At 37.1% G+C, this 18,216-nt stretch overlaps 1 protein-coding gene across 1 annotated transcript; it reads left to right on the top strand.

The window, feature by feature from the left end:
* Positions 1–7,547: 7,547 nt before the first annotated feature.
* Positions 7,548–8,027, top strand: LOC131615225 (agamous-like MADS-box protein AGL61). The gene has a single exon (XM_058886700.1). It carries the CDS (start codon positions 7,548–7,550, stop codon positions 8,025–8,027), a length of 480 nt encoding a protein of 159 aa, XP_058742683.1.
* Positions 8,028–18,216: the final 10,189 nt, after the last annotated feature.

Raw genomic sequence — 18,216 nt, forward strand, 5'->3', positions numbered from 1 at the left:
CAAGAACACTTCTGTTCCTGATGAGATGGTGACAGCTGCTTTCACCAACTTCCAACCGAAGACCACGAATACCAGGAGCTTCAGACATGATCCTTCTCTGAGTGTCTGTAGCCCTAACCAGAAAATCCTGACGAAAGGTATCCCAAAGGTTGCTTGTAGCATACTCATCCAGATGGTTAAGGTGAGCAGCACCCAGAATCTCCAACCAGCCATTTACATCAGAATGTAAAAGCTCCAGATATGATTGAGTGGTAGGGGTTGGAGGGTTGACAGTGAACCTGGAGTCGGGAAGAACAACACTATAGGGATTAGGTGTTCTGGTGGGAAAAGGGTGTGAGAGAGATGAAGAAATATCTGATGGATGGGTTGAAGGAGAGGAGATATCAGATGGTGAAGAAGGTGGTTCCGAGAGGATGAATGAGGAGGAAGAGGTGGTGGAGGTCTTTGAAGAGGGAGGTGATTGAGGGGTACCGTCAAGGGGTTGATACACTTTGAGAGGGTCATAGATGATCCTTACTCTTTTTGGTTTGGTTTCTGGTTCAGCAGTTGCCTTTCTCTTTTGTTTCCGATCATTATCTTCATTCCCAGAGCTTGACGATGGATTCATGATGAATTTGCAGATATTGGAAACTGCTAGGGTTTATGATATGAATGCAAAGAGAGAGAACGAAAAAGAAACTGAATGCAAAGTGAGAGAAATATAAGAGGGAAAAGAAACGTTTGAAGAGTATAAAAAGAAAACTGAAAGAGAGTAAATGATGAAAAGCATTTAATGTTACGTGACGTGAGGAGAGATAATAATGACAAAAGACGTGATTTGCACAGTTACCTAAGTAGACGTCCCCTCAACTGCACGCACGCTTGTCCAGGAATAGTGAACACGTGTTTACCATCTGGATAGCCAGTTACAGCTGTTTTGCTTTTAAAGAGATTCTGAATCAACTTAGACAATGAAACGTTAGTAATAACAGAATCACAATCTTAATTGATTTCAATCAGAACTTCTTAAAAAAATTTCATTTCAGAAGATATCCATACATAAGAACTTCTCATCTTCTCATTCTGGACTTGTTTCCGAAGACCCATTTTGTACCTATTATATTGAATCCATCTGGTCTAGGAACAAGATCCCAAACATCATTCCTTGTAAACTGATTCAGTTCTTCTTGCATAGCAATTATCCAGTCTGGATCTTCTAGAGCATGATCAACAGAAGTTGGCTCGATCAAAGATACAAGGCCTAATTGACAGTCTGCATTGTTCTTAAGGAATGCTCTTGTTCTGATTGGATCATCCTTCTTTCCAAGAATGACATCTTCTGAATGATCAGAGATGAGTCTGGATGATCTTCTGACAGGTGGTTCTTCAGAAATGCTTAGATTCTCCAGAGAAGCTGATACTTGATCTTCCGATTCTTTGCTTCTGAGAAGCTCTGCTTCTGATGCGTTGCTTCTTGGCTCAACAACTTCTGATATATCGATATCCCAATCTGCAAAATTATCAAACTGCTTTGGTTTTTCAGAACCAAGCTTATCATCAAACCTGATATTGATTGATTCTTCTACAATCAATGTTTCAATATTGTATATTCTGTAGCATTTAGAGCATTCAGAATAATCAAAATCGAAACATCAGTGCTTTAGAAACAAACAAAACAGATGGATCCAAGACTAATAAACTTTCTTTTCTGATCTCCTACGAACATAGTTTCTTCAACAGATTTAAGTACCAGAACTTGGAAGACAGTCCTTCTTCCCTTCAAGTGTTGAGGCCAACTTGAGTCCAGGTGACATGACATGTTGACTTTTATCTTCTATGTCGCCAAGAGAATCTGCAAAAGAAATAGTCTTTTTCTTTGGTACCCACATCTTCTTGGGTCCTTTCTTGTTAGATTTTCTCAAGTTCTGATTGAACTTGGGTTTAACATTGTAAGCAATAGGAGGAACAGCATGATAATTCTTAATGTGAGTTTCATGATATTTCCTAGGTTGTGTCACATGCTTTTTGGTGTGTGTTATGTGAAAGCTTTGAGCATGTGAAGTGTGCCTAATATCATGGGAGTGGCCATACTTGAACTGATCATACAATGGCTTGTATGTGAATTTCATTTCATCAACAGGTTCAAGTTTGTATGGGGTTTCACCCTCAAAACCAATGCCGACTCTTTTGTTTCCAGACACAGCATATATCATAGAAGCTAGCTGACTTCTGCCAATACTTCTAGATAAGAACTTCCTGAAACTTAAATCATATTCTTTCAGAATATGGTTTAGACTAGGAGTGGATTTTTCTGAATCAGAAGGAGATCCAACATTATTGGATAATTTTAAAAGTTTTTCTTTTAATTCAGAATTCTCCAACTCAAGCTTCTTTGTTTCAAATTCAAATAGCTTTTTCAGCTTTTTGTATTTGAGACTAATCTGAGACTTGAATTCCAGAAGTTCAGTTAGACCGGAAACTAACTCATCTCTAGTAAGTTCAGAAAATACCTCTTCAGAATCTGATTCTGATGTAGATTCTGATCCGTAATCTTCTGTCGCCATCAGCGCACAGTTAGCCTGCTCATCTTCAGAGTCTGAATCATCTTCTGACTCATCCCAGGTTGCCATAAGACCTTTCTTCTTATGAAACTTCTTCTTGGGATTTTCCTTCTGAAGTTTTGGACATTCATTCTTGAAGTGTCCAGGCTCATTGCATTCATAGCACATGACCTTCTTCTTGTCAAATCTTCTGTCATCAGAAGATTCTCCACGTTCAAATTTCTTTGAACTTCTGACGCCTCTGAACTTCCTTTGCTTGTTCTTCCAGAGTTGATTTAGTCTTCTGGAGATCAAGGACAGTTCATCTTCTTCTTCAGATTCTGATTCTTCAGGATCTTCTTCTCTAGCCTGAAAAGCGTTAGTGCATTTCTTGATATTGGATTTTAATGCAATAGACTTACCTTTCTTTTGAGGCTCATTTGCGTCCAGCTCAATTTCATGACTCCTCAAGGCACTGATAAGCTCTTCCAGAGAAACTTCATTCAGATTCTTTGCAATCTTGAATGCAGTCACCATAGGACCCCATCTTCTGGGTAAGCTTCTGATGATCTTCTTTACGTGATCAGCCTTGGTGTATCCCTTGTCAAGAACTCTCAATCCAGCAGTAAGAGTTTGAAATCTTGAAAACATCTTTTCAATGTCTTCATCATCCTCCATCTTGAAGGCTTCATACTTCTGGATTAAAGCGAGAGCTTTAGTCTCCTTGACTTGAGCATTTCCTTCATGAGTCATTTTCAAGGACTCATATATGTCATAGGCCGTTTCCCTGTTAGATATCTTCTCATACTCAGCATGAGAGATAGCATTCAGCAAAACAGTTCTGCATTTATGATGATTCCTGAAAAGCTTCTTCTGATCATCGTTCATTTCTTGCCTTGTCAGCTTTACGCCACTGGCATTTACTGGATGTTTGTAACCATCCATCAGAAGATCCCATAGATCACCATCTAGACCAAGAAAGTAACTTTCCAGTTTATCTTTCCAGTATTCAAAGTTTTCACCATCAAATACCGGCGGTCTAGTATAACCATTGTTACCGTTGTGTTGCTCAGCAGAGCCAGATGTAGATGCAGGTGTAGACTTTTCACTTTCATCAGCCATCTTTTACTGAAGCGTTTTTCTCTTCCTGAATCTTTTCTAAACACGGTTAAGTGCTTGCACCTTAGAACCGGCGCTCTGATGCCAATTGAAGGATAGAAAAACACTTAGAAAGGGGGGGTTTGAATAAGTGTAGCTTTAAAAACTTGACAGATAAAAATAAATTGCACAGTTATTTTTATCCTGGTTCGTTGTTAACTAAACTACTCCAGTCCACCCCCGCAGAGATGATTTACCTCAACTGAGGATTTAATCCACTAATCGCACGGATTACAATGGTTTTCCACTTAGTCAGCAACTAAGTCTTCCAGAGTCTTCTGATCATACACTGATCACTCCAGGAACAACTGCTTAGATACCCTCTAAGACTTTTCTAGAGTATACTGATCCACACGATCACTCTAGTTACAACCTGCTTAGATAACCTCTAAGACTTCCTAGAGTATTCTGATCCACACGATCACTCTAGTTCCTTACAACTTAATGTAATCAATTCTAAGAGTATTACAATTGCTTCTTAAAAGCTATAATCACAAACTGTGATATTTCTCTTAACGTTTAAGCTTAATCTCACTAATATATTACAACAGCAATGTAGTGAGCTTTGATGAAGATGAAGATTCTGAGCTTTGAATAGAACAGAGTTTCAGCAAGTTAATAGGAGTTGTTTTGGTGCAGAATCGTTAGAATCATTAACCTTGCTTCTCATCAGAACTTCATATTTATAGGCGTTGGAGAAGATGACCGTTGAGTGCATTTAATGCTTTGCGTGTTCCGTACAGCATCGCATTTAATGTTATACGCTTTTGTCAACTACCTCGAGCCTTGTTCACGCTGTGTCTACTGACGTAGCCTTTAATAGCTTTTAAAGTTCCTTTTGTCAGTCAGCGTAGCTTGCCACTTGTACTTCCTTCTGATCTGATGTTTGTGAATACAACGTTTGAATATCATCAGAGTCAAACAGCTTGGTGCAAAGCATCTTCTGATCTTCTGACCTTGAAGTGCTTCTGAGCGTGATACCATCAGAACTTCAGTGCTTCTGTTCTCTTGTTCTTCTGATGCTTCCATAGACCCATGTTCTGATTCTGCTTCGACCATCTTCTGATGTCTTGCCAGACCATGTTCTGATGTTGCATGCTGAACCCTTGAGACAAAGCTTCTGAGCGCTGAATTATGCATACTCTTTATATATTTCCTGAAAAGGAAATTGCATTGGATTAGAGTACCATATTATCTTAAGCAAAATTCATATTATTGTTATCATCAAAACTAAGATAATTGATCAGAACAAATCTTGTTCTAACATGAACTTCTTCAAACGTCAGGGACTCCCTTCCATACAAGAGAGTTTCTTTGAAGTGAGCATGTGATCGAGGCAAAGAACACAATAGTAACAGCGCTTGATCTTCATCATCGATCTTCACATCAATATTTTCAAGATCAAGAATCAGCTTGTTGAACATATCCAACTGCTCAGCCAATACTTTGTCTTCAATCATCTTGAATGAATACAAAGCTTGCTTCAGGTAGAGTCGATTTACCAGCGATTTGGTCATATACAAACTTTCAAGTTTCACCCATAACCCTGATGCCGTCGTCTCCTTTGATACCTGCCGGAGAACCTTATCACCAAGGCTCAACAAAATTGAGCTGTGTGCTTTCTCGATCATATTCGTCTTCTCCGCTGCCGTCAATTCTGCATTCATGGCCGCCTCTCCCTTCAACGCTTCCAAACAACCCTGCTGAACCAGTAGAGCTTTCATCTTCAAGCGCCACAGACCGAAATCATTCACTCCGGTGAACTTTTCAATCTCATACTTTGTTGAAGGCATCTTCTCCACGCTCACCGCACCAATTTGTTGTGAATTCAATGCCAAGAACAAAGTATAATACAAGGGAAGAATAAAGGACAAGGAAGAAGAGGAACACAAGAATTGGTTATAACTGCTATTCTTTTACTTTCTCTTAAAACAAGATTACAAGTTTACAAGAATAACAAATAACCTCTCTCACCCTAAATTAGGATTTGCAGCTTAGCAATGATGAGAGACTAGTATGCTATTTATAATAAAACCTAACATACTAACTAATGGGCTTTTTCAGCAAGGCCCATTACACAAGCCAACTTAATAAACAAGCTAACTTAACAAATTAGGGTTTAAACACTAAAACCTAATTTAACATGCTAACAACCCTAGCATCTTCGACATCTGCATGCTAGACCCATCTTCGACTACAGCATGCACACTTCGACACCAGCATGTGAACACTCCTTCGACTTCATGCTTAACTCTGTCGAACTGTTGAACCAAGAAGCTACCCTTCGACAATACTAGAGTTCGATCCAATATCTCACAAAAGAAATATAAAACTATACGCAATATCTATCTTCATTATAATGACAAACTTGATTTTTTTTTAATGTCTTGGATTCGGTCCCGGGGTCTTTATTTTTGTGTGTCGATTTATTTTTATGTTTATTGTTTCATCGTTAACTAGAGAAAAGATAATAATATTTTTACAATTGTATTCTTATATATATTTATTTTTTTATCATAAAATATGTTATTTTGAGAGTAGTTTTAGTAATATTAATGAGTCAATACCATTGAAAAATAATAACTAATATTGGATTGAATTTAAGTTAAATACATTTTTTTATGAGACAATATATATTTATAAGGGTTAAATTTACGATACCCCCTGCAATGTAGGCGAGTTTCGCTTTATCCTCTGTAATATATATTTTTTGGATTTCCTCTTGTAATTTTTTAATTTTTTCCTAAGCGTACAATTTGAACACTGAATTTAAAGGGGTAAAAAAAAATTGCATGGGATAATTTGTGCACTTAGGAGACAAAAGACATAGAATTTTAACATTTCAAAAGGGATCCATTTTTATACATGGGTAAATTGAATCTCACTTATATTGCATGGAGTATTGTATATTTATCTCTATTTATAAATAATTCAATTATTTAACATAAAATTATAACTTTAATGAATTAATAGAAGGACATTAATCTTTCTAAGGTATTGATTTTTTCAATCTTAAATAGTAGATATATGAGTATCTCTCTTAGTTGTTTTTTAGTATACCATGAGAGTTTTATTTTTGTGTGTAAAATTCTTTAGTGTTTTTGTATAAGTTAAATTTATTCCTCAACATTTAAATTATTAAATTAATTCAAATATCTTATTTAACTAACACGACCATGGAGATTGGCACATCAAAAACAAATGGTTCATGCACCAGGGTAAAGGTAAATAGTTGGAAGTTAAAGTTGATAAAAATAACTTTTAATTAAACTTTAGACGAATGTTGGAAGTATAGGAATGCTATGAGCTTTGGGAATACTGTAAGTAACACAAGTGTAAGACCAAATATTATAGATACTTTGATTTATAGGGCATGGATGCAGCGACGGAGCCAGAAATTTTAGGCAGTCTGGACAAAAACTTTATACCATTGGTTATTCATCTGTTTTAATTTTCACACCATATTTTTATTAATTTTTCCCCTGGTTTTGTCTAAAAATTGACTATTAAGTTGGGGAGAGTACAAAGAAAACTGGGATTGCGTCCGGGCGCGTGCCCGGGCTCGCTGAGCCTTGGAACCGCCCCTGCATGAATGAATCCAAAGCTTAGAGCTCAAATTGGTAAATTTATGATTTAGCATAGTTAGTCACTTTATTTCCTCGATTTCCCATGGGCGTGATTCTGTGGATCGCCTCTTGTAATTAACTGCTTTTTTGGCTAATTAAAGTAATTTGACTAAATAAATATTATAAATTTATTTATTAACTTTAAGGCAAAGTATAACATTCTTCTATAAATATGATCCTATATCTTCCAAATTTTTTACCAACAAATAAATTTGATAATTCAAAAAGGTAGGATTAAGGAATCATGGTTTGCAAAAAAATAGAGTTGGCACATCTTAGTGAAAGGAGTGCCATATTTTCTAAAAGAAAGAAGGATCTTTTCGACAAAGCATGTGAGTTATCTGTTTTTTATGGTGCTAGAGTGGCTGTGCTTGGATTCTCCCCTGCTGGTGACCCATTTGCTTTTGGTTCTCCATCTGTTGATGCTGTAGTTGATGAGTATCTTCACAAAGGTCAAGAATTTGACAGTGAATTATCAAGAAAAAATCTTGAATCTTCTGAAAATGGAAAACTCATCAAACTCAATAAACAAATTAAGCGTGCGATCAAAGAGCTGAAGATGGAAGAAAAAAAGATGGAAAAAATGGACAAAGGTAATGTTACCTTTATTCCTGATGATCTTGGTGCGGAGGAACTTCTTAAAGTGATGGCTTTTTTGAAAAAGCTCCGGGATGAGATTGAGGTGGCAAAATCTTTACTTCTTATTGCAAAGAAACCTATATGAATTTGAATATCCTTGTACACCTCTTTTAATATTTTGTTTGTTTTATTGCATTAAAATAAAAATTTGCACCATATGAGCCTCACTAGCATGGTTGGCAAAATAAGGAGAAAATCCAATGTTTTGAAAAATAAATATTGAGAATTTTCTGTGTTGTTCAATTTTATAATTCGTCAGAAATAATTCAATTTCATTTGTCTTGTTGTCTAAAAGTTAGAAATTTTTAATTCTAAGTCAAATTTTAATAATTTATTTTCCTTTTGATATTTACTCCATCCCGTCATAGATACGAGTAAAACGTAAGATGTATGTGTTTCAAATCGAGACTAGGTTTATTTGACTATTTGTTTTTAATGTAAGACCAAAGAATACATAATTTTCAAAATTTACATAGAAATTATGAAAATTACCTTATATAATTTATTCATTTGAGAACCCGTCATAAATAATAAAAAAAAAAAATACTATGATGCGTGTATATAACAACACAACCATTCTTAATTTTTTTAAAAATTTTATAATAATTTTAATTTAAAAAAAAAAAAAATTGCTCATCACCTCCTTAATCTCTCTTCAAAGCATAACTTTATTTTTTTAATTTCAAGATAGTGTTCACTGTCTTCTTATCATTTTAAAATATTTTATAAAATAAAGTGACACTTTATTAAACTATGTTAGAAAAGCAAGATAAACTATTTCACATTTTATTATAATTTTATAAAATTAATTGTTTGTTTTAAAAGGTTTTGCTCACACGGATCTATAAAATAAATACTAATATATTAATAAAAACAATTATTTTTAAATAAAAATATATTAAACTTGTGTATCTCTATATACATATTTGTTTAATATATCATCATTTAAAATATTAAGTACTATAGAAAAATATAGTATTTTAGTATATACACCTATCAAAACTACTTTTTATTATTTTCTTTTATTTGTTTGAGTTGAAAAGCGTCTCAAATTTTAGAAAAATAATCGCAAACATTAAAAAAGGAATGCATATAGGATATGAGATTTCATAGGTATATAGAGAATGTTGAAAAAAAAGTGTTCATAATAACAATATTTTATAAAAAAAATGAAAAATTATTTATTACTCTTTAAAATAATCATGATTTAATTTTGAAAAAAAATGATGTGATAGCTGCAGTATTGGAATTCTTTGCTAATAACAAAATGTATAAGGCCATGAATTGCACAGTTGTACCTCTCATTCTCATGAAGGAGGAAGCCAGAACTATAAGAGACTATAGACCTATCTCATGTTGCTCTACACCCTACAAAATCATATCTAAAATTCTAACCTGCAGATTGGGGAAAGTAATAGGGAGTATTGTGAGTAGCAACCAAGCAGCGTTTGTGTAGCAACCTGCCCTAAAAATTAAGCTTTTAGAGTCGCCACCTATTCTGAAAGGCGAATAGGAAACCCTACGCAGTTTAGAGACCGGGGTAAGTTATTATAATCAGGTTGAGGGAAGGTGTTAGGCACCCTCAACCCTTTCCCAAGGTTTTATGTTCACAGTAAAGGTTAATGGCTAAATATTGAGGTTTATAGCTAAGGAAGTGAATAGGGGAAAAATGAGATTTTAGGGAAGGGGACTCGCCTTGGTTATCCAAGTGTATACGTATCTCCTTAGGGAGAATCAGAGTCAACGTAGTTCGGGCACAGGGTTGTACGCCTTTGAATTTGATATGATATGGTTTTAAGGCTTTTTGAATGGCCTATCGTAGTTTTAGAAGTTATGATTTGAAAGGCATTTTGAGTTGCCTGATTGAAAAGGATGAAAATCCGTAGTATCGTGGTTTAGTGTGTTTTGAATGTTTGGGCGTACAACCCTGATTTAATATGTCACCGTTAGTTGCGATGATCAATAGATTTGATCAGTATAGCTAACAGATTAATGAGGCATTGCTGGTTACTCAGATCGATAGATTCGATCATCGCGGGCAGCAAATTGAATGTGTTTTAATTTTATATTTTATTGCTTTATTCAAATATTTGATCAGTACGACATAGAGAGTCGACTAATTCGAAGGCGGGATGAAATAGATATTCATCCATCATTTATCCGTTAAAGGGGAAGTTAGAATTGATGTTTTTATTATTGGATTTGATTAATTAAATTAATCGATTGTTAATCATTGCGACCAATAGGTTTAGTCGAAACGAGTAACAAATTAAATCCTAAAAACTTCGGCCAAGTGGCCAATGGGATTGGGCGAACCCTAATGTGTATAACCTTTTTTAGGGTTTTTGTGATTTAATAATTAAAATGGATTAAATCGAATAATCGAAAGACTCGGGAAAAATCCTAACCCTAATCATAGACATAACCCTAATTTATATGCTAATCCTAATTTAAATAAATTATTTTATATGCTAATCCTAATTTAAATAATTAAATAATAAAAATAAAAATAATATATATAAAAGAACCTGGCAGATCCTGTGTTGCTGGCTTATGATGGTCTACCATAGATGTGCATGTCCTGGATCCTTGGATCTGGATTGGTGGAGATCCTGAGGTAGAGATTGAGAGCGTATAGTACTCCTGATGGACACGCGCGCACAGGATCCACAGAAGGAAATTCATTGAAAAAATGTTGAAGGGGCCAGGGATCGAACCCTGGACCCCCTGGGATACCAGACGCGCCCTACACCACTCAACCAAATGCTGTTAGTTGTTAATAAACTAATCGATTAACATAATATATGAAAAACAAATTGTCAAAACAAAACAAGATGCACGTTGAAGTCCGTCATCTTCCTTCCTCAGATCAAATCTTCAGACATGGACCACCTGTTCAGTTACGAATCGGACCACAATCAATCCTGAAGTAGAAAATTACGATTTCGACGCGGTGGTTTCGCGAAGGCTTGGGGGTGGTGCTGGTGTTAGCGGCTGAGCTGCGGAGGTCATGGATTTCGTCGGCGTCGCAGATCCAAGCCGTGCAGGATTCTCGGCCAGGTCATGATGGCAGCTGGGCCGGAATCTTCTTCCCTCTTCCATGGATTCCAATTGCGCGATGTGGCTGTGCGTGAATCCGAAATGGTGTAGCGTCGTGGCTCCTTTTTCGATGGAGATACGTGATTCATGGGCGGCGGCGGTACTTCAACGGAACAGCGACAATTTTCTCTTCCTTCACCTTGGAATCTTCTTCTTTTAAGAGCAACCAGTGATAAAGATCCAGTCTTGTGTATGATATATGTACAAACTTGGAAAAAAGGTTAGCCCGTTAGCACTTGGCCTCTTTAAAGATATATGAACAATCCTTGTTCTCTTTTTTTTCGGCCTCCCCCTGCAACACGTCTCCATTTTGTTTTAATCAATTTATAAGGGCATTTTATAGGAGATCGAGTTTAATAATAAGTATACTAAACCCTATGGCTCCTAATTTTTAACGCCTTTAATAAATTGACAAATGCAAAGTACATCGGGTAAATTTTGGGGTATGACAGCTGCCCCTGTTCAATCTTCTTGAACCTGAAGAGTCAGATAGGCACGTCTGCCTATCGTGATCTAAAGGTTGAAGATGATTGAACACTGAGAATGTCCTAAAATTTGCGTTTGTTAGGAAGAATTTCCGTGGGAGATGGGCTTAAAGATGCCACCCGAGGTAAATACCATTTTTCAGAGTGTGAAGCAAACGCCTTTTGGAAGGAACCAGGTGATTTTGATTGTAGCACGGCCTAAAAAGGCAACCTGAACTTTATGCGATGTTATGATGCATGCGATTTATGATGCCGCGGGCTTCCCAAAATAAATGAGAGCCATGTATGTATATGCACTATGTATGAATGAGGTATGTTAGTTGAATGATGCACGATTGTCAGTTGAAGTATGTTAGTAGTTTTGAAAAAACCTTTGTTTTTTGTTGATGATGTTTTGGAGAAGAGATCAGTGCCGAGGGACTAACGTGATAAGAAACCCAATTGAAGAACCCTTTGTAAAAACCCTGTGTGCCTGGATAAGCTCCTAGAAAGGATGGAATACGTCTTAAAGAAGACTGCCTGGAAAAGTTCCTGAAAAGGATGGAATATGTCTTAAAGAAGACTGCGTGGAAAGGCTCCTGGAAAGGACTGATAATATTCATTTGATTGTAGAATGACCACTATGTGGTTGAAGTGTATTGATAACTCCGTATAGAAGATCTTGATATGGGAAAATAAATCCCTGCACCGATAGGATCATTCGCTATGGTTATAGCAAACTCACCTGTACCAATAGGATCATTTACTATGATTATAGCAAACTCCCCTACACCATTAGAATAATTTGCTAGGGTTATAGCAAACTCACCTGCACCAATAGGATCATTTGCGAGGGTTATCGCAAACTCACCTGCACCAATAGGATCATTTGTTATGGTTATAGCAAACTCACCTGCACCATTAGGATTATTTGCCAGGGTTATAGCAAACTCACCTGCACCAATAGGATTATTTGCTAGGGTTATAGCAAACTCACCTGCACCAATAGGATCCTTTTCTAGGGTTATAGCAAACTCACCTGCACCAATAGGATTACTCGTCATAGCTCTGACAAGCTCACCTGCACCATTTGGATCATCTGCCCTTGTTCGGACAAATTTCACCTGCACCATTTGGATCATTTGCCTTGGTTCGGACAAATTTCACCTACACCATTTGGATCATTTGTCCTGGTTCGGACAAATTTCACCTGCACCATTTGGATCATTTGCCCTGGTTCGGACAAATTTCACCTACACCATTTGGATCATTTGCCCTGGTTCGGACAAATTTCACCTGCACCATTTGGATCATTTGCCCTGGTTCGGACAAATTTCACCTACACCATTTGGATCATTTGCCCTGGTTCGGACAAATTTTACCTGCACCATTTGGATCATTTGCCCTGGTTCAGACAAATTTCACCTGCACCATTAGGATCACTTGCCCTGGTTCGGACAAATTTCACCTGCACCATTAGGAGTCACCTGCCCTTGTTCGGACAAGTTTACCTGCACCATTAGGAGTCACTTGCCCTTGTTCGGACAAGTTTACCTGCACCACGGGAGTTACCTGCCATGGTTCTGACAAAAGTACCTGCATAAGAGGAATCATTTGCTATAGTTCTAGCAAACTTACCTGTGTCAAAGGAATTTCCTGTCATGGTTCTGACAAGCGTACCTGCATGAAAAAGATTCACCTATTTGGAGACTCTCGACTCGAGGGTCGGAGAAAATAGCATGTCAAATATTCACGACTCGAGGGTCGGAAAACACACCTATCACAACACGAGTGTTGGAACCTCACGACTCGAGGGTCGGGAAACACACCTATCACAATACGAGGGTTGGACACTCACGACACGTGGGTCAGAAAATACACCTATCACAACACGAGGGTTGAAAACTGGGCTTTTGTAGTATTTGAATGCGCTAGATGATATGCATATGCTAATGCGTATGTATGTATGCTGATGCTGATGTCAATCCCAAGATTTTATCTCCTTATTGAACCCGTTGAACTTGTTTACTCCATGCTTGCACCTATACCATGACTATGCTTATGTATATGTTGATTGATGAGTGGAACGAAATAATATCTTTTATAAGACTACCTGAAAAGGTTTTCGGAATGGATATGAACATTTGTCTTAAAGAAGACTACCTAAAAAGGTTTTTAGAAAGGATAGCAATTTGTCTTAAAGAAGAGCACCTGGAAAGGCTGAAAGATGTCTAAAAAGACTATCTAGAAAGGTTCTTAGAAAGAGAATGTCTTAAAGAAGACTACCCGAAAAGGTTCTTGGAAATGGCGATGATTGTCTTAGAGAAGACTACCTAAACAGGTTCTTAGAAAGAGAATGTCTTAAAGAAGACTACCTAAAAAGGTATGGTGTAATGTCTCAACCAATGTATGTAATGCATGATTTGTATGTATTTGCATGATGCTCCAATGATAGGTTGTTGATAACCAAAGCGTATATAGCTCGCTGGAGTTGTAGGTTTGTTTGATAAGGTGGGGTGTGATGCTAGCGCGACTTCCCAATCCTTGTTTTCTTGAATTTTGAAGATCGTAGTTAGGAGAAAATTTGTTCGATGTTGTAAAGTGTGAGAACGCCTTTTCCTTATGTCATGCGTCTTGCCCCAGTTTGACCCTTTGAATTACTCCACGCCTTTGATTTTTCGAAGTCCTCCATGTCTTTTACCTTTTGCAATTCGCACCTTTAACCTTTGGAGGTTCTCCACACCTTTAACCTTTTGAGGTTCTCCACACCCTTAACCTTTTGAATTGTTTACCTTATGGATTTGATATTCAATGCCCCAATGTTTGGCGGAAAAAGATGCCTATGATCTCCGAGCCATGAAGGAAGTGCCCCGAGAAATGACCTTGTTAGATGCTTCGCCGTTTAGATTGAAGGGTACACCCTTGATCTCCAGGATATGGAGGGCTATCCATAGTGTTCTATCCTTTTGAATTTGAATTCTTCCCATGTTTGACATGCCCCTGTTTGTTATTGTTTTGAGGTGTACCCCAAGTCGATTGAACCTTAGGAAGAATGCCCCTAGTGAATAGGATGTTTGATTGCATGCCCCTTTGATCCTTGAAATTTTGCCCCTGTTTAGGAGAAACCTCTAGATGTGGTTCCCCCCATGCAAAGGTCTTTATTAGAAGTGATCACCGTTGATTAACCAATTTCGAGATTTCCTCGATGCTAAGTGTATATTCGTAGATGATGTTGTACCCTTCGAGAAGTAACTCCAATGTAATGCGCGTGCAATTTTTGAAATCGAAGTCCGTTATGAATTAGGACTGGATGATTAGAAGTGAATGCTTGAAGAAGCGTAGTGGTTAGAAATAGTTTTAACAAACCTAGGAGTCAGTATAACAAAATCCTGCTTAATATGCTTTCGTAGTTAACCTTGCCTCAATTAGGACTTTTGAATGTTGTAACTTGGCCTGGTTCATGTTTTAAGAAACAATGGGTATAAGGCTCAAAAAATTTATTTATCCCACCCCTTTCTCCTTGATGTTCTCCAGATCCTAAAAATTCGCCTAATCCAATGAATGTACTTTGTTTGTAAGAGAATCGTCTCAGTTCTTGATGTTGAGCAGAAACCTTAGTAAAGATCCAAGCACTGATAAAAAATGTTGTAAAGATCCAAGCATTGATGTGAAGCTTTGATGGTTTAGCAGCCACAAGATTATCCTTTATATTTCGCCTTTGTTTTTATCCCTTATTTTTGCATGAACCAATTGCTTTGAGTTTGATCCATCGGGGTGCCCTAATTTTGCCTAAGTCATTTTTGTTTTCTTTTGTGGAATTTTCCATTTTGACTTAGCGGGCGTTTTTTCTCCTTTTGAGATTTGATCCTTGGATATTGAATGCTGTGACTGCCATGTTGATTTTGATTTGGAAGTTTCGCCTTTGATACTTCCTCGATCTTGAATTATGTAATGAGGAAGAAGGTCGTTGTGAATGTTATCTCCATTACTTCCTCATTCTTGGATGAATACGAGGAAGAAGATGAGCTTGAACCTTTGCTTTGCTTGATCCTTATGCTTGAACCTTTGCTTGAATCCTTGCTTGGATTGACTGATTCTCTTGACAACCAAAAATATACCATTGGATTAATTGAAATCTACCCATGCCCCTGGTTGAAATCAAGGTTTATTTGAAAAGTAGAAACAAGCTCTAACTCCTGGCTCGAGGGGGTGACGAGGGATTAACATCCTTATATCTCCACTGTTTGGGAATTGAAGCAATGCCTGTACATCCTCGGCTCGGTCTTACCTTGAAAGCATATGTTTAGCTGGACTTAGTTATTTGTATTCGTCATTCTCCGTTAAGTTTGTTAATAACCTTAAATTTGAAATAGAATAGAATAGAAGCGTGCGAGTGGAAAGATTCCAAAACCTGTGTAGTCATCCCATTAGAACTGCTAATCCGGGAGGTACAACTTTTATCCTGAGCAACACTTAGCGATCGTGGGGGTTGAAATTCTGAGCATGATAAGCACCTATTTGTCATACCCCAATTTTTGCCCCATACATTTCATTCCACTAGATCATTTGCATATCATTCATTCACTCACTAAGACATGAGTTCAAACAATTGACATTTGTACAAAATCAGGTTTTTTTTGCATGGTTTAAGCTGGGTATATCAATTAAGCGTGATTCAAGTGTTGGTTCTAGTGGAAAGAAATCAGGGTTTTTCTATTTCATCAATATGTTGATTCAGTTTATGAATTCAAGAATCATTTTGGTCATGATCATTGGTTTAGGGTGAGGTCGTGCTTCTTTGCGTTCGAGAATTCAAGATTAAGTGTCAATTTCGCAAAAGAAAGGCAAATGTTTGATTCAAGAATTCGAGAGACAAAGTTTGTATGTTTTTTGACAATATTATAGGTTAACTTATAAGATAATTTCTTTAAGTTATAAAAGATACTTGTCATCTAAATACAAGGTCCATGAATCTAAACATGAAGCCATTTCAAATCACAAGGTTCCACTCTCCATTCAATTTCCAATAGCTTTACATCTTACAAGAAAAAGAAAGGTCACATTTTAATTCCATTTTGAACATTTCAAGAACAAATTGTATTCAATTGCAATTATATCTTACAAAAAGATAAAAGCTTTATTCAAAGTTCATTTGAAAATTACAAGAATTACAAGACTTTTGCTAAAGTTCTTAATCATTTGAAATGGACATTTGAAATGGTCTTTGAAAGGTTACAAATAATTGCACAAGCTGTTACATGAACCTAAATTCATAAGGCCCAAGTTCAAGCCTTACCCAAGACTTTGCTGAACACAAAAATCTGTCCAAATCTGCATCACGTAAAAAATAACAAAGCTCCAAATACACCAGTCCAAAACCTATTTGCTGCTCCACTTCTTGACCACTCTGCTACACTCTGGTCCAAACATGCATAAAACAACAAAAATTGCAATTTGCTGCTCCACCAAAGACCTGCCAAACAAGTCCAAGAATTGCTCAAAAATAGTCATACAATTACCTGCATCAAAAAAAGCTAAAATCAGCATACTGAAAGTGTTCGAAATTCACCACAATTTCCCCCCAAAACTCATTGCAATTCACCTATTAAACGACCCAACAACCTCATAACAGGGGGGGAGATTCGGCAGCCACCACAGAAAACCCTAAATCATCACTTTCCAAAAAAACCAGAGATTTGTTCATTGTTCATAATCCAAAAAATCGAATATTAGAGAAATCAAAACCAAAACCTAATCTCCCAGTCACCTTCCATACAGCTCTGCTAAATCAATATCATACACACTCAACAAATCGCACTCACCCCAAACAATAACAATAAACATGTAAACAATCAGCAACATATACAACAAAGCTCAAGCAAAAGCGGATTCGCAGAGCCAGCAAATCAGAGATGGAGAAGAAGAATTGATTAAGATAAGATTGAAAGCAAGAAAAGAAGGAGAATATGGACGCATAGTAGTATCAGAGAGTTCTTCGATACTTACCTTGGTGAAGCTTCATCGGAGAGCTTCTGATTGGTAACCTTTGAACCTCTATTTGATGATGACCTTGGATTCCACGTCTGTTTGATTGTTTTTATTGATATCCTGATAGTGTTCATACTTAGATTGCATCTGTTAATCGTTTTGGGGGTTAGGGTTTTGTTTGGGTTTGATTGTAGCTGTTAATTGTTTTCGTGTTGTCGTGAACTGAGAGAGGATCGAGCCACCGCGAGAAAAACATGAGTAGGGAGAACAAGTGAGATCTAGAGAACACGAATTGATTGAGAGAAATCGAGAGACGCAGAGGAGAGATTTTATATTGCTGTCGCAGCGAGAAAGATGAAGAAACCATATATTCTGTGCTGTGGTCGTTTGTTCACCGTAAGAATAACATAGGTGGAAGATGAGAGCGAAACGAGAGAGACGAAGAGATGTTTGTTGTTGTTGTCTGTGCGAAACGAGAGAGACGGAGAGATGTTGTGTTGTCGCTATGGCTTGTTTGCTCAGCATCAAGGTGCGAAATTGAGAGGAAGAGAACGTGTTTTTTTCTTTCTCAGAGAAGAGAGCCGTTTTTGCTCTTTAGGGTTTTCGACCCGCTATGTGTTTAGAAGTTGGCGTGGATCCTGGGTCAACCTGACCCGGCCCAGGTCCATCGTTTTTTTGTTTTATTGTCAACCATCTTGGGCCTTTCTGCAACTCAGGCTCAGC

This window comes from Vicia villosa, linkage group LG6 (assembly GCF_029867415.1).
Source record: "Vicia villosa cultivar HV-30 ecotype Madison, WI linkage group LG6, Vvil1.0, whole genome shotgun sequence".
Lineage (NCBI taxonomy): Eukaryota > Viridiplantae > Streptophyta > Magnoliopsida > Fabales > Fabaceae > Vicia > Vicia villosa.